Source organism: Mauremys mutica, chromosome 8 (assembly GCF_020497125.1).
Source record: "Mauremys mutica isolate MM-2020 ecotype Southern chromosome 8, ASM2049712v1, whole genome shotgun sequence".
Lineage (NCBI taxonomy): Eukaryota > Metazoa > Chordata > Testudines > Geoemydidae > Mauremys > Mauremys mutica.
Window position 1 is genome coordinate 45875444 of NC_059079.1, and position 23045 is coordinate 45898488.

A 23045-nucleotide genomic window follows, 5' to 3' on the forward strand; every position below is an offset into this window, starting at 1 on the left:
TTTTAGAAATGGCCGAGCCATTTTTACTAAAACTTTTCATACTAATAACTTCATACTGTCATAATATCAATTGGAATTCATAAGTGGTACAGAATCATCACACCTGGTGTAACAAATTTCAGTCTGAACAGTTTAAGTTTAACAAAGTTCTAGTGCAAAGAGTTAGACAACCTTAACTTACGCAGCACTACCTGCACCATTTCTAATTATTTGGAGAACCGTTCTCCACCTGGCATAGCTACTGTATTGGGTTCATGCTGGGTTTTCTCTACAATGGCTCCTAGTTTGCAAAGACTTAGGCATTAGTTTAATTTGTCGCACCATGAATAGTCCTACTGAACTCAAAAGGGTCCTCATGGTGTGTAAATGTAGCACATAAGTAAGTCTTCACAGCTGTGGGGTCTAAATTTGTTCTGGAGTTTCAAAACAGTTTGACCCCTTGTTTCAATGTATCTTTCCAATAACAGGCAACTTTGTAGCATCCCTGGGACTTTTAGGATGTAAGTGAGTTTGTTTATTTGTTTGCTTTATGAAATTTTCCAATAACCTCAAAAACATTCTTAGGATGTGAGAGACTGATTCCTCCCTCTGACCTCCTGTACATCTGAAGCAGGTCTTTTCATCCTGGAACTACTTTTGTGGCCTTTTCTTCTAATTCTTTCTTTCAGTTTCACAGGCTAATATAAGATAGTATATGGACTATGAAAATCACGTAATTGCAGTAAAATAAGATTTGCATATTTACAATACCAAGAAAGTAAGTCACTAAGGAGTTTTGGAAAATTGTATCCCATATTCAACTTAATGGTTAGTTTGCTTAGTTGCACCATTATCTGAGAAGCCTTCATTATAACTCCCAGATACCCCTAATTAAAGACACAAGGCCTGGTTCAGCACATCAACTTTAAGCACAACTTCTTTCTTAGTTACTGATTGTTTGAAATAATCTTCTGATGGTGTTACATTTCTCTACACAATGGTGGGGTTTGAAAAATAACAGAAGAAAAAATCAAATTATAATCTGCTTGTTCTTTCACACATTTAAAGGGACACTATCAACTTAAAAAAATCACCTCTGTTGAATATCTTGCCTGCTATTGTTAAAAGCACACAAACTATAAACACCGGAGAAAAAATGATTTTCCTTTGATTTCCTTCTGCTAATAATCTTGGACATTACTTTTAACAATAGTAGGTATAACATTTTCAAATGGACACATCTTCAAGTTGATGGCATCTCTTTAAATGCATATTTACCTGACAGGTTCTTTGATCTCTAACATATTTTAATTTTTGTGTTGGGTTTTATTTAGATCCATCTGTGAAATGTGCACTGCCAAGGAATCTTGAGAATATCAGATTTTTATCGGTTTACCATTTTCAAAAGAGTTTCTATCACAAAGATGTTGTAAAATACAGATGTAATTCAGATGTCAAGAAACTTAAACAAACAGTCTGTGAATATGGGAAATGGTCACCCAAGCCAGAATGCGTTGGTAAGTATTTGCATTTATATAAAACTGTTGCTTTGTAATCCAGCTACAGAATGCTAATTTTATTAAAGCTACTATTAATCTAAATGAAGTTCACTAGTTTGAAAAATAGGACTGATTTAATAATTAAACCATAAATTTGTTTATATGCTAATAGAAAGAAAACACTGACCAAATACTTTTTAAATTTCAGAAATAATTTGACATCCTAACCAAATGATGTTTAGCTAATTTATTATGGATTACTTTTGCAGAACAATTAAGAGTCCGAATAAAGTATATATTACAATGAGAGTTTATAGAATATCAGGGTTGGAAGGAACCTCAGGAGATCATCTAGTCCAACCCTCTGCTCAAAGCAGGACTAATCCTCAGACAGAGTTTTTTTACCCCAGTTCCCTAAATGACCCCCTCAAGGATTGAACACACAACCCTGGGTTTAGCAGGCTAATGCTTAAGCCACTGAGCGTCTCTTTCTCTATATAAAGATGATGTATTCTTGATCTGCATTCACCTATAGCACTGCAGATTACATAGACCTGACTTTTGTGCTGTGCTCAAAAAGAAACTTTAAACAAACTGTAGAATTTTTGGGTCAGTGGGAGATTGCTAAAGAAAATGTAAGACCAGTGTGCTGAGCTTGTGCTAGTGACTCTCTCCTTAATTAACTTGATCCTGTAGAAGAAGAGATAGGAGACTCCAAAGGAAAAGATTTTTTCCCTACATGTTTAACTCAATGGTTTACAAAATTTGTGTCCTCTGTGGAAGAAAAGATGGACTCAGTTCATGAGTGGTTTTGTCCTCAAGTTACTAGGTTTGAACCGCATTTGAGGTACATGGAGACTGAGATTAAGGCCATAAATATCTGTGCAAATGAAACCTCAAAAAATGCAAAAACCTCTCAATAAGAGGAGGAGGGGGGGGGAGACTAGAAACTCTGGAAAACCAAGTGAGGGCTAGATGTGTCTGGATTCTGTGTTTGAGCCATGCATAAATTTGGAAAAATGGACAATCTAGGAAATGCTGCCAGTTTATCTGATGTTGGACAAACAGCAGGTTCGCAGTGGCCAGTTGCTCACCCATTGGGGAGAAAGAATATCAGGGAAAAAGTCTTTCAAGATGGCTTCAGAGGACTGCTCCCAAGTATACTCTATTAGCTAATGTTTTATAACTAACTTCTACAAAACACATAGGTCATAATGATCTCTACAGGATCATCACTTTTCTAGCTTTCAAGAACCTTTTAATATCAGAGGTGTCTAGATTCAATGTTGTTCAACCACCAAGGTTTTCACACTCAGTTGTGTTCTATTTCATGACTTCAGGGTGGTGGAATGCACACAATATGGTTGCAATTAGCTTGATCACATTCTGGGGTATACACACCCCTCAAATACAGGGAAACAAGCCAAGCACTAGTGCTACATGGGAACTAGAATTTCTGTTCCATGGAAAATTTCACATTTAAAAAAAAACATCATCCCAAGTCAGAACAAAAAAACCCAAAATACCAGATTTTCCACAATTTGAGAAGAATTGAAATAGAATGTTTGAAAAATTCTGGGCAGGGAGCTGATAAGCCAGCAGATCTTTGTGATTCATCACCATATGAATATGATGGCAATTAAAAGAGGAGAATGGTTACTAAATATCTGTGGTATGCGGTTTTTCATCTGTTCCGATTTGCAATGAACTGTCACATTTACCATATTTTGAGCCATGAGATCTGACTGAAACTATATTTTGTTGAAGAGAATAAAAGAAAGTGCCCACCTCCCCCTCAGCTACCAGGAGCCTCCAAGATAACAGAGAAAAGAAGCTATGAGACTGGTGAAAAAATAGCTTTTACGTGTCTGGAAAATTTCAGGCTTCATGGAGTGAAAGAAATAATGTGTGAAGATGGAAAGTGGCAGTCACCACCACACTGTGTTGGTCAGTAGGATGTTTTATTTATGTTTTTGTTTTTAATACAGATTTCCTGAAATTGGATGAATCAGACAAAAAGCACATTCAGTAATAACAACTGTCATATTGTTGGAGCTGATACACACTGGGCCTAACTCTGCTCCCATTGAAGTTAATGGTAAAATTCCCATTGACTTCAAAGAAAGAAGAGTTAAGCCAGTACTGAGCTTTCTTTAAAATCCTTGACTTAATGCACCTCTCAGTGTGTGGGTGTATGTTCATCTCTTATTTGGGGCTAGAAACAAGCTGGAATAATCTCATTTTAATGAAACTCTTCAGCACTACCCAGCTTTGGTATATGGAAATTCTTTTGAGCATACAGAGAAGCAGGAATTCAGTCACTTCATCACTGTTATCCTCATTAACTTGGGGTTAAAAGGAAAATTTTCAGTGGGCATATTATTGTATAATTTTCCTTCATGGCAGTTTTATGGCTTCTTCAGAATTATCTAGTTCTGGCCAAAGTCAGAGAGAAGATACTGCACCAGATGGACCATTGGTCTTGTTCAGCATGACAATCCTTGTGTTTCCATTTGACTGTACTGTACTTAACCTACACTGTAACAGCTTCAAATGTTTATTATGGGGCTGGCCAGAGGGTGGGTTTGTAGCATTTCTTAATTTGAGCCCATACAAGGAGTCCTTCATTAAGAACAATGACTAGAACTTACACTCACTCAGCTTTACCTTTTTTTCTTTCAGTTTTAGATTACATGTGTATTTGACATGTAAATTTTATTGTTAATTTTCTCTTCCTAACAGAAGAAAAATCATGTTTGCAACCATATCCCATAGAAAATGGTGAGATTTTAAGTCTAGAAAATCGAAGCTTAAGAATGGAGAAACCGGGACCAGTGACTTATCCAAATGGTGCGACATTAAAGTACAGCTGTAATGCGGGCTTCATGTTAAGAGGCGCATCAGAGATAACTTGTAATATGGAAAAATGGACCTCACTGCCTGCCTGTATTGGTAATTATACTGTCTGCTGTTTTGCGTTTCCATTAATAATTTTTCAGTAGAGCAATCAAAGAGCTAAATTCTATGCCAGTGTAATTCCAATGGGTTCAGCAAAGAATTTGGCCCAGTGAGTTTTAAGTGGAGGCTAAATGATGGTGAACAGGAACTCTTACATTTGTTTAGATTGCTGTGAAAAAAACTTCTGATTGAAGGATTTATTTTAAAAAAATTATTTGGTTTTTAAAAACTGCCTTGTGGAACTTATCTTCTGTCCCAGTTATTGCTCCCTCTTTTTTACTTCTCTGAGAAAAGGAGACCTCTTCCAGCTCTCTGCCCTGCAGGGCCCATGAAGACCATAGAAACATCTGTCTCAGCAGGCTGATGTTTCTTGACAGCTTCCAAACAGTCACTGGTGCCAGCTTCTTCCACTGTCAGTTCTTCTCTACACCTAGTATCCTGCTATGCCCATAGAAAACAACAGACATCAGCCAGTGTTCAGGTGGTAGCAATCATCTGGGAATTCGCCTGTTCACAGAGTCAAAATAACTAAAAAACTGTAAATTTTATTTTGCTTAACAATATACTAAACAATGACTGAAGACTTGTAATTTGATGCAACCAATCCATCAAAAAAAATCTTTTATAGCTTTTATGACACGTTTTTATAATGACACAGAAAATAGAATGTATATATTTGAATAATCTTGTTTTAGTGGAGAGAAAGAGAATATGTTACCTGATGGGTGTTTTCCATCTTTCATTGCTATGATTCTACAATAGAAAACAGATTTTTCTAACTTTCTGATAATTAGTAGGGTCATTTCCATCAGTCATTGTCCGATGTACATTCCTAAAGTGCTCACAAAAGTTTAGTACATCCAGCGTTACTGCAGCATCCCAATTACTTCCCAAAGCAGAAAGTGCTGTATCTGTACTGCATCTTAGCAGCAAAAACAGAGATGCCTTGAACTAAGATGGCTCATGAATAAGGCTTGCATTTGAGCAAGGAAAGGTGCTTCTTTACACTTTCAGAAAATGTGTGGTGTTTTGTGAGATGCAATATAGCACAAAAACTAGCACTTCCAGCTGGAAAAGGCACGTGCATTGATATCTTGTCAATACAGAACAATAAGGAGCCTTCTCTTTATTCACAGGGGGAAAAGAACCTATCATTTTGTACTTATAGCACTCATAACTTGCATGTGACAAATAAGTCAGGATAAGGATCACATTCTAACCAGTCCTGGCATAAGCTGACAACAGATTCCAGGATTTCCCTATATGTAATAAATAGACAATTTCCAGTGATACTTAATTTTCAAAAACATAGCCGCATGCTGATGAGGAATACCAGTGTAGAAGTAAAATTTCCCTCTATGCAATGCAACTTTTACAGGTGTTACAACCAGGGCTTTACAAAAAAATATATTAAGCCAGTCCACATAATAGTGAGTGCAAATTCCCACAATAGCTGCCCAACCCACAGTCATGATCTATAATAATCACACAGTCCTAGGAATATCACTGGGCTGTCTAGTCCTGTGGCTAAGGCACTTGACTGAGACTTCAGATATCTGGCATCCGTTCCTCACTCTAAAACAAATTTCCTTGTGATCTTGGGCAAATCACTTAATCCTCCAGGGCCTCAGTTTACCTTCTGCAAAGGGATAATACTTATTTACCTCAGGGGACACTGTGGAGATAAATTAATTAAAGCTTGTGAGATGGTCTGATGCTATTATGATGGGTTCTATCTTTTCATCTCTATAGCATTAATCAGGGCTTATGTACATGCAGCAGTTGCCCAAGTTGATCTTGAATTGTGATTTTATACAAATTTAGTTAAACTGGTGTATCAGTCTGTGGACTCGCTTATGTCCCATGTTCAGTTCCTTGCTCCACCACAGACTTCCTCTGTGACTTTGGGCACATCACTTTTTTCCTCTCTGGGCCTCAAATTCTCACCTGTAAAGTGTGGATAATAGCACTTAGATACCTCACAGGTGTGTCAGGAGAGTAAATACATTAAACATTGTCAGTCACTCAGATACTACGGTGATGGTGCCTAAAAAAGTTTTTCAGTTTAAACCAGATTCAGTTTAGTCACAACAGGTTTAAGTGAAACTGAAGTGAGATATTTTAACCAAAATAAGTCTCTACAGAGGAGTTTTCACAGGGTTAAAGTAACTCAGTTTAAAAAACAATTGAAGTTACGATGACATGACTTCTGTGTGTTGACAGGGCCTAGCACAGGACAAGCCATTGCATGAGAAATCCAGGAGACAAGAAGCAACCAGAAATGCTAATATTAGACTGAGACAGAAACTAAACATCCACAAAAACTCAATTCTAATCTATTTAGCATTTGTTTATTTAATTAACCAAGTATTGAGCAATTTTATTTAACAATGCACATTGTATAAGTTTCATACCCATCCATGTCTCAGTGCATATTTCTGAGTGCTGCTTGAAGTCTTTATTTAAAGTTTCTCTCTCTTTGTATCTGAGCACATTGTTAAACAGGCTTTATTGAATGAAGGTAATTTGTGAGAGGGTTTCACTCACTTTCAATTTGTGTGACTATTTTTTCAGAAATGCCATGCAGAGAGGTACCTGATGTCCCCCATGCTCATGCTGAAGGTAGCATAAAGACTAATTATGAACCTGGTGAAACAGTGCGTTATCAGTGCCACCCAGGTTTTATTGCTGTTGGACCACAGGAGGTAACATGTAAAAGAGGGCAGTGGACCCAGCTACCGGAATGCCAAGGTACAGTGTGTGGTTTGATCTAATTGTCAGGAATCTATTATAATATAGGCACTCAGATACCCGGGGATGATGATTACTATTTATTTGAATTAGTATAGTTCTTAGGATCCTTAGTCATGGACCAGGGGCCCAATGTGTTAGATGCTGTACAAACACAGAACAAAAAGCAGTCCCTCTATCAATGTGCTTACAATCTAAGTACAATACAAGAGTCAATAGATGGGAGACAAGAAGACACTATTGGCTAATATGACAGACTGTGGTATCAGCACATCAATGGCCTACATTGTCAAAGTTTTTTTTGTAGGCATTGTGGAAAAGAAGAATTTAAAGGAGGGATTTGAAAGTGGATAATTAGGTTGCTTTGTGAATGTTTATGGGGAGTGTGAAGGGCAGCATGGGACAAAGCATGAAGGTGCTAGTTTGAAAATGGAACATGTGGGCAGTGGAACCTGGCATCATGGGCCGATGGTAGAGGAGCATCGAGAGCTTGATAGTGAATGAGAGATGATGGGATGTTTGGTGCAATATAGAAGGGGGGAGCCAGTGGAGGGATTGGGTGACATGTTCAAAGGGATGGGATTGGAAAATGTTCTTTGCAGCAGCATTCTGAATGGATATGAGCAGATCAAGAGTACATTTGTCAAGGCCAGAGAAAAGGATATTTCAGTTATCGAGATGAGTCAGATATACAGCTGGAGTAGATAGATACTTTAAGGAGACTGCAGCAGCCAATTCAAAAATGGAACTTGAGAGCAATATATTATGGGATGGAACAAAGGAAATTGTGGAAATCTGGGGATCAAATACCCACAATTTCCTGAGAGATGTGTGAGTATCCCTAAATATACAGTGATTGCTGCACAATACATAGTGACAATTTCCCACAAGGTGCACCTGAAGGCAGAGCAGAATACACTGGGATTGGCTACCCACAGTGCCACGTGCCTTTTGTTGAGTCAGATAGGTATACTGATAGACTTGATAAATACTTTAGGATACTTGACTATTTTGTCCTCTGCTGCTACAGAGGCAACAGAGGGAGCAGAAAGTTAACACCAAACTCTGTTCCATGGCTTTGCTTCATTCACTGGGGAGGCTGATACACAAATGCTGATCATTTCAAATATGGAAGAAGCTGCAAGAGGATTTGTTGTTTGTCTGTCAAATGGAAAAGGACAGAATAGGAAAGCAATTTTTCCTCCCAGCTTCTACAAAGAGAACATAAATGCATTTTGAAAACTATCAAAAAGTTCTGCAGGTTGTTTTTAACGTATTTCAATTTACTTATTTGTCACAATATAGAGTCCAGTGCTGAAGCCTGTGACTTTTTTTGCCTGAATAGGGAATACAGAATAAATGCTCTCATCTAACTTTTACAGATTTGTTTCATTACCTTTGTTATGAGAGTGCCTGGAGTTTTCTTTTATGGGCCATAAAGTATAAGATACTTCACAAAAGTGTTTCACTTTGATAAATCTCCCCTTTCAGATGCAACATGTGGTGATCCACCTGCAGTTGCCAATGCTGAGATCATAGACCATAGAGACAGAAGGTATTGGCCTGCTGAAAGAGTGCAGTATCAGTGTCATGAAGGTTTTGAAAGTCATGGGCCAAATGATGTCACCTGTATAAATAAGGAATGGTCACAACCTCCAACTTGCGAAGGTAGAAGTTTTAATTTTTATTAAAACAATTAATGCTAGATTGTACCTGCCCAGTATATGGGTGTCAAGTAAGGCGAGGAGGTTGCAGAATCTTTTCTGAAACATCCTTGGCAAGCAGAGTCTGAATGAATGTCTCTAGTACCTTCCTTGGTTGCAGCTCATTTTCCCCACTCCACGGCTTGTCAGCTCTATTGGCTAATGTGTAGAAAGATGGACCAGTGGCCCTGCCTCCTTACCCCTTTTAGAACCATGTACCACTAGTAGAAAGAAAGCAGGCCTTACATGCATCTGAGCATAGGGATTGAAATTGTCCCTGGCCCCTTTGTAAGCTATTCAAAAGTGGGGGAAGGCTCCTTGCACCCTTGCCACAAGTAAGCACCTGTATTAGGGCTTGGCAGAATCTGGCCATTAAAATGGGTACAATATTCAGTACTCTACCAGCACCGTATGGGGCCAGCTCAATGGACAGTTCAAAGAGAGGGGTGCTGCAGCCCTACTCTTAACCCCCTTATTATTATTTTATTATTTTAGCCAAGTGTGGGTAAAATCAGTGGCTACGTCTTCACTACCCGCCGTATCGGCGGGTAGCAATCGATTTCTCGGGGATCGATATATCGCGTCTCATCTAGATGCGATATATCGATCCCCGAACACGCTCCTGTCGACTCCGGAACTCCACCAACCCGAACGGCGGTAGCGGAGTTGACATGGGGAGCCACAGACATCGATCCCGCGCCATGAGGACGGTAGGTAATTCGATCTAAGATTCTTCGACTTCAGCTACGTTATTCACGTTGCTGAAGTTGCATATCTTAGATCGATTTCCCCCCCCATAGTGTAGACCAGTATCTCCTTCATTCCAGTCATAGTCCATATGGACATCTGTAAGTGAGGGAGTCTGCAACTGGTGTCTTCTTAAAAATAGGACTGGAAAAAAAATAAAAAATGAAGTGTAGTAAAATGAAGTAACTTTGAAATGAGTAAAATCAAGGTGATGCAAATATTTGCAGCTAAACAAGCTGACTTTAAGAGGTTTCCATTTGGAGAAGTTAGGAAAAAGGCTTGTATGCTGTTTCTTACGTTCTTATGTTTTCAACCCCTCAATAATGCAAAAGAATGCAGAAGTCTCTCTTGTTCATCTTTTTTTGAAGGATGTGGGGGGAAATTCTGGTGTCCATTGAAATCCCACCCCATTTCTGTCAGCAATGTTCTCTTTGATATTCTCTTTGACTAGGGCTGCAGCTGACTCAAGCACAGATAAAACTGGTCATTGATAAAAATGTTAAATAACATAAGGCCAAGGACTGATCCCTACAGGATTCTAGCAGGGACACACTTGCTTGATGATGATTCCTTGTTACAGTTACATTTTGAGACCTATCAGTTAGCCAGTTTTTAATCAATTTAATGTATGCCATGTTTAATTTTGTATTCTAGTTTTTTAGTCAGTGTCATGTAGTACCAAGTCAAATGTTTTACAGAAGTCTAAGGTCTGGTCTACACTACTGGGGGGCGGGGTCGAACTAAGGTACGCGACTTCAGCTACGCGAATAGTGTAGCTGAAGTCGAACTACCTTAGTTCGACTGACTTACCAGTCCAGACACGGCGGGGTCAAACTCCGTGGCTCCAAGGTCGACTCCGCCACCGCCGTTCGCGGTGGTGGAGTTCCGGAGTCGACCGGAGCGCGTGGGGAGTTCGAACTATCGCGTCTTGATTAGACGCGATAGTTCGAACTCCGAGAAGTCGAACTCACCGCGTCGACCCGCACGGTAAGTATGGACCTACCCTAAGTCTGTTACATCATCACTTAACAAAACTTGTAATTGCATCAAAAATATATCTGTTTAGTTTGATAGGATCTATTTTCCAAAGACCCAGGGTATTTCAGATTAATTATATTAATCTCTGAAGTTAAAAAGTTTTGTCAATTGGTTCTCTGCAATTAAAAAGGTTCTGATAAACTAAACAGGATAAGTTGCGTACCTTGGCTGGAGGATCTGAACAGAAAAGATACACAACTAATGAAATGTCATTAAAGATTTGGTTCAACTGAAGTATTTCTTGGAAATGTGTCAGTGACTGTAAATGTGTCCATATATTTTTTCAGATATGATGTGTGGACCTCCACCTGCAGTTACTAATGCTCAGATTCTAGGGTATGGAAACCAAAGGTATTTACCTGGTGAGAGAGTGCGCTATCGATGTCAACAAGGGCTGAGCCTCATTGGGTCACAGACAGTAACCTGTCAGAAGAAAAAATGGTCAGAACCACCAGAATGCAGAGGTATTTTATTTTATTATTTATACATATCCTAAAAATGAAGATACTGTTGGAATCAAAAGCTGCATTCATACTAAGAAGCTTTTACTTCTCTGTATCTTTCTTCTTATATTATGTGACTTGCAAAACATGCACGAGAAAAAGAAATATATTCTTCTTCATGCTAAGGGCCACAGATCCATTATGATGGTTGCTTCAGCCTGTTTGCTGGAGTTTTCCCCCTCAGTACTGCTTCCTCTTCTGAAGTGCTGCAATGACAGGTCCCTACAGTCTTCAGTGGGAAAGTGAAGCCAAAGGCAAAAAGGAAGTTCTGTGCCTCCAGCTTCACCCCACTCCCCTTTTTGAGTAGCTCGTTGGGAAGCTCTGTGTTCTCGATGAACAGAATGGAGTTTCCATCTCACACCCCAGTCTGGGTGGGGGTCACCGTGATGCCTATCCAGGCATGAAAGAAAGAAGCCAGGCAAGGAGAATTCAGCTCTGATTCCAGCATGCAGGAAGCATTTCAGCAGCCCAGGTGCAGTCACCTCTGTCCTCACCATAAGATGAAGAAAGGGGCTGGTGGAATTTGAAAAGCCAGCTCCAGGGGCAAGTAGTTCCCACTCCCATGCCCCTATCTTCAAAATAGCAACACCAGAAAGACAGTGCAGCAGATTGAAGATTGCAGTGCCTCCACCTCATACAGAAAGGCAGCATTAGACACAATATGCACAGTGCTACCACCAAGTAGTGGGCTAAGGGGCATTTTTGCCCAGACCCTTTCCCACTCCTGCCACTTGTCAAAGGTCTGCTAGAGGTCTCCCATGATATTCCAGGCTCAAGCCTTCAGAGGAAATGCAGACCCAGGTAAACCTCATGTGTCAGAAAGGGGTAGAACATTGGGACCTCCCATTTTAGGCAAGACAATCCTAAAACATCAGGCTTCTGGAGAGTTCATCTTGAGCCCAAAATATTCCTTGAGAGAGCCATAAGCAAGCCTCAGAGTGGGAGGTGAGTCATTAAGCCAAACCTCTTTGTGGGGAGGGAGAACCCTACTTAATAAAATATTTTTTTGAACAATTCCCTGAGCTCAATTTCTTGCCTCCCATTGAAACAGCATAGAACCTGTCACAGGAATCTCTCAATTGATGGGTCTAGGTTTAATAAAACAGTCACAAGTGCTCTCTTTCTATAATATAACTTTACATCCTTCCCAAAACTGGGAAAGAACATGCCCAAAGAATATAAAAGAATTCAGGTTTCACACTTGGTTTTCCCATACACAATCTTCCCAGGTTCAGTCTCAGCACATGAGGTTTAATGGTTTCAGCATCTGGATTCAGAATGCCTGTAGCTTTCAGCCTTTAAATTACCAGCATAACAGTTGCCGTATACTGCTCTCAACTCAACTTCCCTATCTGAGTATCCTGGCATTAGTTCTTAAGCCGTTCCAGTTCTGTGAGACCAAGAGACTTATTTAGGGACAGCTCATCAGGCTTCTAGGTTGACTGGCCAATATCCACCCTATCCCTTCAAAGTTTCTGAACCCATGTTGCTTACTGAAAGAAATGTGACTATTGATTTGATAAATGTTACTAAAACTATTAAATTAAAATAAAACCAAGAAAACATATCATAAAAGCTAAGTTGCTATTTCATTAAACTAAACCTAAAAGTAAAGTGTTACATTAATTTTATTTTTATTAGATTCTTGTAAATTCAAGAAAACAAATTAGTCTCAATATTGGATTGAAATTAAATAATCAAATGAGTCAAACCATCAAATTAATGCAAAAAAAATCATAAATTCTAAGAAGGAGTCTGAGGAGCTGGCTTTCCATTTTGTTGTAAATCCTAAGTAAGGAATTTTACCAAAGTCAATTAAACGTATAACTTCGCACTGGTTAAAGAGATAATTTGGTTTCAGTATTAAGATAATGTCTGAATCACAATCCCAGAGCCAATTACAAAGCTTCCTCCATCTAGTGTAGTGGTTAATACTTTCCTCTCACAGAGACGGAGATATTATAATTCAGACTTTAACAGAACACTCTTGATAAGGAGAAGTTTGACTACTTATCAGAAGTTACCATACAAGTTATCATAAATGACATCATCAAATCTCTCAGGACTTTTAAACACAGAATGCAGAAAACACTCTCTAATGAATAAGTTCTATGAGACATTATTTAGGGCTGCATTAACCTAGGGAAATTTCCTTCTGGTGCTTTCCCCATGAAGACCTTATGGGTAGTGTTCTACGTTAGCATGCACACAACCACAATTTCACACTCTAAAATTAAATAACATTAAGCAGCTGGGATGACTCACAACTAATAAAAATAGTAAAAGGAAAAATCAGATATCTCAAATAACAGAGTTTGCAAACTCTTCAGCTCTGTCTTCTGGACTCTGAGTAGGAATTGGAACTGGAGTCAAGGTGTTGCTGGCATAGCACTTCTCACTAGTGGACCTTCAGCTACAGAAAGACTAGCCAAAGACAGGTGTAGCCTGTTTGCTGATGATGTGAGTTCCTCTCCCCAAGGTGGCCCAGTTGCAACAATTCCAGAATGTCTGTCTTCCCTCTAGATTGTCTTGTTGATCGAAAAGGCAAGGGAGCTCAGCCTTATGCTTGATTCCTATAGTTTGAAAGTTGCTTACTCAGCCTTGATGTACCTCCCCCCCTCATAGTGAGAGGCCTACCTTGGAGCCATGCAACTTGGTGCAGTCAGCTTTGAATTAGGTCATCTTTAATGAGTATCAACTTGGAAAAGCCCCTCCAAATTAGCAATTTTAAAAATATTTGGTGTTTTCTATAACACAGAAATCGATGTCTGTGACTGACTCCAAAAATATCAAAAATCCAGATACATGAGACCACTTTTGAGGAAGCTGGCATAGTTTTATCTGTATGAAAATTCTGAAGATGATATTATGTCACCAATTTATGGAAACTGCAGCATAAAAATACTATAAACATAGCTAATTGAGAGAGAACCCTACCAACCACAAATTACTCAGCATTCTTCCATCAGCAAAATTTAAAATAAGTTCAAACTTATTATCAGCCCAAGTAGCTGGGGAGACAGGTAGCCCACCCATCCAACTAGAGCCTCTGGGAAACCCAAAAGCTGTACATTTCATTGCTTTGTTTAGAAACAAAAGATCAGAAAAAAGTTATATGGTTCCTCTTCCATTAGCTAGAAAGTTATCGAACTCTTAGTGTAAAGTTTAACATTCTCTGCTAATTAAAATGATTATTTTTAATGTTGTGGCAATAGTGTGAGTGTGCTTATGGTGTTGCTATTTACCTTTTTATTTGCAGGAAAAAAATACTATGAAATTGTAATTTGAAGCTGGAGGTGGTAATGCAGTTAAAGAAATAGAATATATTCTATAATCTCTCTAGTTTCACAGCAGTAGCCGTGTTAGTCTGTATCAGCAAAAACAACAAGGAATCCTTGTGGTATCTTAGAGACAAACAAACTTATTTGGGCATAAGCTTTTGTGGGCATGAAGTGGGTTATATCCCACAAAAGCTTATACCCAAATAAATTTGTTAGTCTCCAAGGTGCCACAAGGACTCCTCATTATAATCTCTCTGTGACAGAAGCAATGTAGTCTTGAAAAGGAGTAAGACCTTCTTGTTCAACAGCCACTTGTCTCATTACGATTGGAATGGTTTAATGTATATAAACAAACTATTAAAAAAAAGTCAAAATCATACTATGAATATAAACCATTTTAAGTAATTATGACTTTTTTAATAAAAATTAAATGAAAAGTTAAATGGATGAAATATAAACAAAATTTAAAAGATAATTTAAAAGTGTAAGTTAATTTTTAAACTCAGGAAAAAAATAGCTTCTTTAAATTAAACATTGCCCCAACATTTAAAGTGCTATAGACTGCATTTGATTTTAGGAAACCATAGCTATCCAAACCTCTTAACCTTGGTGTTTGGTTTATGGAACAATTATAGGTGCCTTAGAAAGACATCAGATAGAGAAAACCAGTCTTATTTTGTGGAGTGCTGCTTATTTGGGCAGGAAAATTCTTAGAGTCCAAGGCCAGAAGGATACGATGTGATAATCTAGTGTGACCTACTGTATAACACAGGCCATAGAACTTCCCCAAAATAGTAGTATTAGGGACCCATTGTGCTAGGCACTGTAGCCATATGCATAAAGCGACTGCCTCTGCCTCAAAGAGCTTATGAATCTTCCTTTACTAATAACTAGAGCAGACAGAAACATTTCCAACTAATTTTTTTCAGCAGAAAGATCTTTACTCTCAACACACACATTTTTCACAAATATAATATTTTAATTCTCCTGTTCTTTTGACTATAAAATAAACCTTGGATATTTCTGTTAATTTTTTTGGGGAGGGCAGGGTGAAACAATCGTATATTGCAGTCCCTGCTCTCAGTACAGAGCCTGTTGCCCTTTAGTTCTTTCTGGAAAGGGGAGGGGCCTTGGCTCACGCTGGCTAGAGAATCTGGCCAGCAACAAAAGGGAGAACACTCTCCTTGTATTGCCAACCTCAAGCATTCAGTAATTTATGAATTAGGCCTGCTCAACTCATTGGATTCACTAAACAATGATAACATATTTAAAAATAATAAATCTGGGGTCTTTGTGTTTGTCTTCTGTGTTTTGAATCCTCTGGGCCATGTTTTCAAGCGCTCCTCCACAACCATGGGATTTAGCATCTTTTTATTTTTTAATGACAACTGAAATTCTCACATCATATGACCCCAGGAGCTGGAATTAAAAAAAAAAAACCCACATGAAATACCATGTAACTCATGACAAAATCATGAGAGTTGGCAACACTGCCCCCTCTTTCCTTAGGGGTGGTGTGGCATGCACAGACCCCCGGTGCATCATTGAGCTCAGGAGGTGTTCTCTCCCTAGGGCACAGTAGCTTCCAGAATACTCCTTAGTTTGGAAAGGCTACACATGGCTCCAAATGTAGGCCAGTTCCTCAGCTGGGCCGAATATAAGCTAAGCACAGATGAGGCTGGGAGGGGGAAAAGTGGCTTTGAGCCTGGTTCTGAGGCTGATGATGGTTGAAAACTCACAAGGGACAACTCCACAGCTCAGAATTGGCTAGGGCTACATGCTGCAGGTCACCTCTGCCCCAACACAATCCCTCCAGACACTGCCTTTTTCAGCTGATGACTTCCCCATGCAGAAACAATCCTTTGCAGCCCCGTTAGCCACTCTGGGCTATTTTACTAATCAAATAAATATCAACTATCAAATGACGAGTGGTGCTGCTCTTTCCTATATATTTATAATCCATTATTAATCTATCGAGCCCAAGGGCTTTTCCAGAGAGCGAAGCATTAACTCCATCCATGATTACATCACTTCTTATTGGTACAAATGGTTTTTCTCCTTGGCATCTTTTCTTTTCTTATTTTTCTCTTTTCTTTAATTTCTTTGGTGAACTCTCACTGCTCATTTTCTTATCTAGTCAGTGTTTCTTCCTTTTTTTCATTTGGTGTTTTATGTTACACTTTTTAACCCATTTTCTCCATTTCTCTCCTTAACTTGTATCCTCTTACCTAGTTTTTACCCTCCATCGCTCATCTCTCTCGATTCTCTTTCATCCTTCTCTTAATACTTAGTCACCACAGGAAGAACATGGTGTCTAATGCATTCAACCACTCTCTGAAATACCTCAGTGGTTAACATGTTCATGGAGAAATGAGGCTCTGCACAGGACAGTGACTACCTGAGTGACAAGAAGTGGAACACTAGCACACATAAGAAGCTTTGGCACAAGATGAATTTTGTCAAAGCCTCCTTCACTTTTGTGTGTCAAATTTTAAGTCAGAATGGTGGGATTAGTATGGTGGAAATGACTGGCAAGCCAGAGGATTTCAAAACAGGATACATTCCCTGCTTCAAAGTTCACCAAGAACCAATTCATGAGGCGCTAGAGCGTCTTGTTATCCTAGTTTGCCATCAGTTTCATACAGTACTGCTGCAACTTGAATGTCAGTATGACTTAATATTGTGGTTTCAGTTCCAATATCAGTATAGCTATTTTTCACTTTGATTTTTCTTGGTCTACAAAGCAGAGTGAATTGATAGTGCTGTACTGTCATATTACAGCATTTACAGTACCTAAATTTTGCCCAGTAGTTTTATTCTCTATTTCTATACTTCATTTCAGAGGCTGGTGGAAAGTGTGGGCCTCCACCAAGAATTGATAATGGAGACATTATTTCATTCCCATTAAAAGAATATGTACTAAATTCAACAGTGGAATACAAATGCAAAAGTTTGCATATATTGGAAGGACCTCAAGATGTTAGATGTGACTCCGGACAATGGACAGACCCACCAGTTTGCTTAGGTATGTGCAAAAATCAATTATACGAAACAGAACAGTGGTGAGTTATGAATCTGTGTTCATTTTTAAAATGAACAACGCTGCCTGCTGACACGCAATACACATAGCCGGAGTAGGAGACTAGTAGGTGAAACCCATGGAGATGGTGGTGGAAAATAACCAGAAAGGATTCTGAGCACCAATAAGTACATGCCCCATAATGTAGTGAAAGGGGAAAACCTGCCAGTGATTGACTTGTACACTCAGAGAATATGGAATTTGTTGCCTCCTTTCCTGGAGTCCCTTAGAATTCAATTAGTTAATAATTAGGGATGATAGAATGTGGAAAGGAGGAAAGAGGAAAAATTTAGTAGACTCCGTATTTGGGCTCTGGCATTTATAGGATTCAGACTAGCACTAGTGCCTATCAACATATCAGAGCGATTCCTGTTTCTGTCTCTAAAGTCTGGGTCTTTTGTTACATTTCATTACACAAGAGTTGTCTTCATCAGCATCTTTACATTCTTGTGAGAAAAGGTTCAAATGAGGGTGGGATAGGAACGATCCCATATTTCCACGTAATTATCAGCACCTGCATATTATTTTTGTGCCTAGCTTCTTGTGTAATGCTCTATCCATGTGATGAGAATGCTGCTTCTGTTTCTGCTCCTGATGTTCACTGCTGAACTCTAGCCCTGAATTTCTGGATCTTATTTATGTAAAGATTTCACAACAGTGAAATGGGACAAATTCTGGGCCGTGCTAGGGTCACTGTGAAATATTCGAAAAGTAAAACAAATGATTATTATTTAGTATTTATTTGTATTACCAGAGCAGAGTACTTTAAGGGGCAGCTGAGGATTCTCTCAGCTTTGGGAGAATCCTGGGATGGCACAAAGCTAGAACCATCTGGGGTGAGGAGGGGGCATGTCAGGGGCCAAAGGGGACAGGGACACATTGAAGTGCACTGAACAAATATCTGGCTAGCAGAACAGTCCCTAGGGGGCCATTCTAGCTTTGGTAAGTTGGGATAGTCCTGTGGCTGCTCTAAATTCTGCAGAGATATGTGGTGGGGATCAGTCCCCAGCTGTCTCCAGGATCAGGGGAGGCATAAAAGTGGTTTTTAGACAATCTTTACCTCCTCCACAGATGGTGCTGAGCATGAGCATTGATGACTATCCTAATATATTTGTGTGATGCTTGTGTGAGTGATGAGACTCTTTCTTTTAGGGCTGGTCAAAAAATTTCCATCTAAACATTTTTTGACTGAAAATTGGGTTTTTGACTAAAAAAAATTCTTTTTTCTATGTAAAGTTTTTATTTATTGTTGAAAAACCAAACACTTGAAAAACAAAGTTTGCAGTTTCTGACCAAAAATGTTTGTATTTGGATATGCTGTGGTGGTTCCTCATGGTACTTGTAGTTCCAATGCTTCAACTGTGGCATCCTCCAGTATGGGCTGGGCTCCCCAGCTGAAATACATCTCCCATGATGCACTATGGCCAGGTATTCCCATGATGCACAACTTATCCTCATCTAGTGCGGGAGACCATGGTGTATCAAGGGAAATGCAGTCCAACCAGGGACCCTGAGGAGAATGGAATCATGAGACGGATGAACTATAACTGCCATAAGGCACCATGGTTGCATTTCCAATTAATTTTTTAAATTATTATTTTGCTAAAAAGTTAGAAATTCTGCAGAAAACCTCATTTTTTCTGACTAGCTCTACTCTCTATGCATCATGTAACAGATAATAATAATTAATAATAATGTTCCTCTTCCTAAGGCTAAAAGGAATTCATTATATTCTGACTACCCGAATATAGTCCGTGGCTTTCCTCCAGCCATCCTGCTTCATCCTTCTGGTCCTCAGAAGCTGTTTGCCCTCTACAAGCTCCTTCTCTTTCCCGGGGTGTGCCTCCACTCATGGAGAGAAGCTGCCCAGCTGTGGCAGTTACTCTCACTGGTACCACCCACTGGTCAACTTCAGCAGCAAAGACCTTACCACCTGCAGCTTTTACAGCTGTTCCCACTCCTGTGTCTGTGGCACCCCATAGCACTATCACTGGCTCTGCTTGCCTTGTCCTGCCCTGCTTGCTGATGGTATAAAGGGCTGGCCCTCTCAGCTGGAGGGACTGCAGCTGCAGCATCCATCCACTGTACTGCAATCTCCTCATCAAGGCTGCTCATGATATTGATCACACCAGTTTATTTATCTTTTAAATCTTTTGTTCACCCTCCCCCTCACCAGGACTCCTGTGTAACCCCAGTAGTGGCATGAATGTGTGACTTCACCTCACATTCAACTGAGCCAATGCTCGCTCCAATGTTCCTTTTAAATAAGTAAGAATTGGTGTGGACGTGGTCACATCACAAATGAATTACAAATTAAAAGAATATTTGTGGCTATTTATTTACTCTCACTATTTTCCCAGCTCAAATTTGGAAGAAACTTTCCCCATAGACATTTGATTGCATAATTCTCCACTGGGAGATGAACTGGGACTATGACTATACAATTTATGAAATCTGGTTGATATTGTGGCATATTATGGAAAACTGCCAATATATATATGGATCCACCATTGCTGACAAGTCCTGTAGCAGATACACACCAGAGAGGGACAATGGGAAATATTTATGGTTAATGACAGAAAGGTTATGCCGAAAAGCAGCTGCATCCTGAAGGGAGAAAGGAAGGTCGGTGCAATGGAGAGTGATGCAAAAGACAAAACAAAGGAAGCCGGGGGGATTTAAATAGCCAACCAAACAGGAATGAAGGCCAGATGGGAAGAAGATTGGGGCAGGAAAGAACAAGGTCACACAAGCTGGGTAAGGAACTCCATGAGGGAGAGAGACCAGCCAGCATGTGACAGGCTGAATGAGGCAGGGAACTGCTTCCTTTCCTGGACCCAAAAGGTTCCTCAGGGACACGCTAGAGCAGGGTGAGCTAGTGTAGGACATTGCAGTCTCAGAGCTTTATTATTTTGTGTGGGCTATACTCTCCAGCATTTTATATTATTAAGTAAAAGATCAAATGTGTTACATACTGTGCAAAGTATGTGTGTGTTTGTGTGTGTCTGAACTGCTTCCTAACTGCTGTGTGCCCCTGGGAGTGTTAAACTGTAAACCAGGAGCTTCACACCTTTTGGGTGGAGTTCTGTGAGAGGCTGGGTTTAGGTGCAAGGGACTTGGAAGAGTCATCTTTGCATCCAGGCACTAGGCAGTTGGACAGCAGGTGCCAGATGAAAGGTCTGAGCCCTGAGTGTGTGCCTAGGACCTTAAAATTGTGGCAATGGTTGGACTGAGCAAGTGTCCACAAGGGGGCATTTGCTAGGATCTATGACAGAGAGAAGAAGGTCTACACTCTTTAACTGGAGCATCTGGCTCTGTAACATCAGAGGCAATGAGAAAATAGGTCTGATCTTTTTATTTATTGTACAAGTAAAGTGCTGTTGAGTCAAATGTCCAGGTCAGACCCATGTGCAAATAACTAAAGTGCCAATATTTTTATTTATTTATTTATTTATTTTTGCAGAGCCTTGTACTGTAACCCCAGAGGATATGGAGAGGAACAAAATACAGCTGAGACGGCCTTATGAAAAAAAATTCTATGTGTTATCAGGGGTCTTTGTTCAATTTGTGTGTAGATGGGGATATAAATTGGATCCAACATCTTCTGGACTTAGGGTACAATGTTTAGAGGGAAGTCTGGTATACCCTAAATGTAAACACAGGAATAAGTAATCTTTAGTTTAACCACAATATTGATGACTTGTCCACTAAGCCAAGTTTTTATTTATTTATTTTTATCGAGGATGTCTAAGGGTGTATAAAATACAATCAGTACATGACATGGTGACTGAACAGAGTGAAATGTAATATTCTCTGAAATTCTAATGTATAAAGTGAGATTTCTGCCTTGTTCACAAGATAAAAGCTGCTGCTTAATATCAGAGTGTTGAATATTCCAGTAGAAGTATGCAAGTTAAGAAATTAAAAACATGAGACCAGATCCCAAGCTGGGATAAATCAGTGTAACTCCATTAATTTGAAGAGGTTATTTTGGTAATGATGTTTTAAATTTCAAAATGATACTCCATGGAAGAAAGCCCAAGTCCGAGGCTCCTGGTTGAGCCATGTCTCTTAGGGCTTCCGGATTCCCTACCACAGAGCTGCCACTGAGCTAGCTCAGTCACTGAGAAGACCTGGGACTTCCTGTCATGAAGCCAGGAGCCTGGGAGCTCTCAGGGCTACTATTAGCTTCAAAAATGTATATTTACAAGTAACTTTTTTCTTTCTATTATTTCTATCTGATTGATTCCTTAGGATGAATGAAAATAAGCATCTAACAGTATCTTTAACCAGCATCTTATGTTCAATATTCATTAACCAGTTATTTGTAATATACACAGATTATCTCCTGGGTTTTTTGGCATATTTGCCTGGATTGCAGTTTACATGTATTGGTTACACACTAATTTATTTATGTTTTTGATCAAAGGTACATTTCTACAACTAATTTCAAGTAAAGCAGGATGGGCAACTGGGTTTGGATAAAAGAAGATCTGAGCCAAATCTTCACCCCAAACTCAAACCAAAGCCAAACCTTTTTTTGATGCTTAAAACAAAATCATATATGCTTCTGCACTTCCTATTTTTGCTAATATGCTGGTAGAATGTATTGTACCAGAATGTTGGTTTTGTTCAGGAAAACCTTCAGACCTTTTTACCACGACTGTTGAAACTGACTTTTGGGAAAAGAAAATAATTTAGTATTGCAACCACAATGTATTTTAACAGACTTATATAGCAATAATTGTTCCTTTTGGTTAAAGTTTAAGCATGCACAATCTTAATTTTCTTTTTTAAATGAAAACAGTGTACAAAACATTTAGCAATTAAAATAACCTGAACATTCCTGCCTTGTAATTTTTGTTGCTTATTAACAGATCCATCCTGAAATGAACTGACTGGAAACTTTAGGGTATGATGAAATATGCAAACAAAGATGAATCAAGGTCTGCAGATAACTTGGGCAGTAATGTGAACAAACTATTTCTTCCTTCTTCTGTATGCAGTAAATTGGAAAGTTGACCAGTCTTGTGACTGATTAATTTGTCAGAACCAGCTGGGAATGACAGACAAATCCAAAACTAGTGCACATTGATGGGATGCTATGTCCAGTAAATTGGACAAAAACAGGCAGAGAGGAAAGGTAGTCCAGTGGTTAGGATACTAGCCTGGGACTCTAGAGACTTAATCTCTGAGTAACTCAGCACCCCATCTGTAAATAGGGGATAATATAGTTCTCCACCTCCCAAGGTATGTCTACACTTCAAGTTCGGGGTGTGATTCCCAGCTTGAGGAGATATACTTGTGCTAGCTCTCATCAAGCTTCCATACTAAAAACAGATAGTGGTCCCGGCAGCTTGAGCAGTGGAAATGGCTAGCTACCTAGGGTATGTGCCTGTGAGAGACACTATGGATGTACGTGGGGTGGCTAGCCTGTTCCATCAGTCACACTTCTGTGACTACCCTCTATTTTTAGCACACTATCTCAATCAAAGCTAATGTGGGTA

The 23045-nt window shown here is 39.3% G+C and overlaps 1 protein-coding gene across 1 annotated transcript in view; it reads left to right on the top strand.

Annotated features, from left to right (window-relative positions):
* LOC123375826 (coagulation factor XIII B chain-like) overlaps positions 1-23045 on the top strand; it is an 83735-nt gene that overhangs the window by 26377 nt on the left and 34313 nt on the right. The window contains exons 11-18 of the mRNA XM_045027132.1: positions 1314-1496; positions 3246-3425; positions 4221-4430; positions 7011-7187; positions 8679-8855; positions 10963-11139; positions 17302-17484; positions 21002-21207. Of these exons, the coding sequence (XP_044883067.1) occupies positions 1314-1496; positions 3246-3425; positions 4221-4430; positions 7011-7187; positions 8679-8855; positions 10963-11139; positions 17302-17484; positions 21002-21207 (1493 nt within the window). The remainder of the gene's footprint in view (positions 1-1313; positions 1497-3245; positions 3426-4220; positions 4431-7010; positions 7188-8678; positions 8856-10962; positions 11140-17301; positions 17485-21001; positions 21208-23045) is intronic.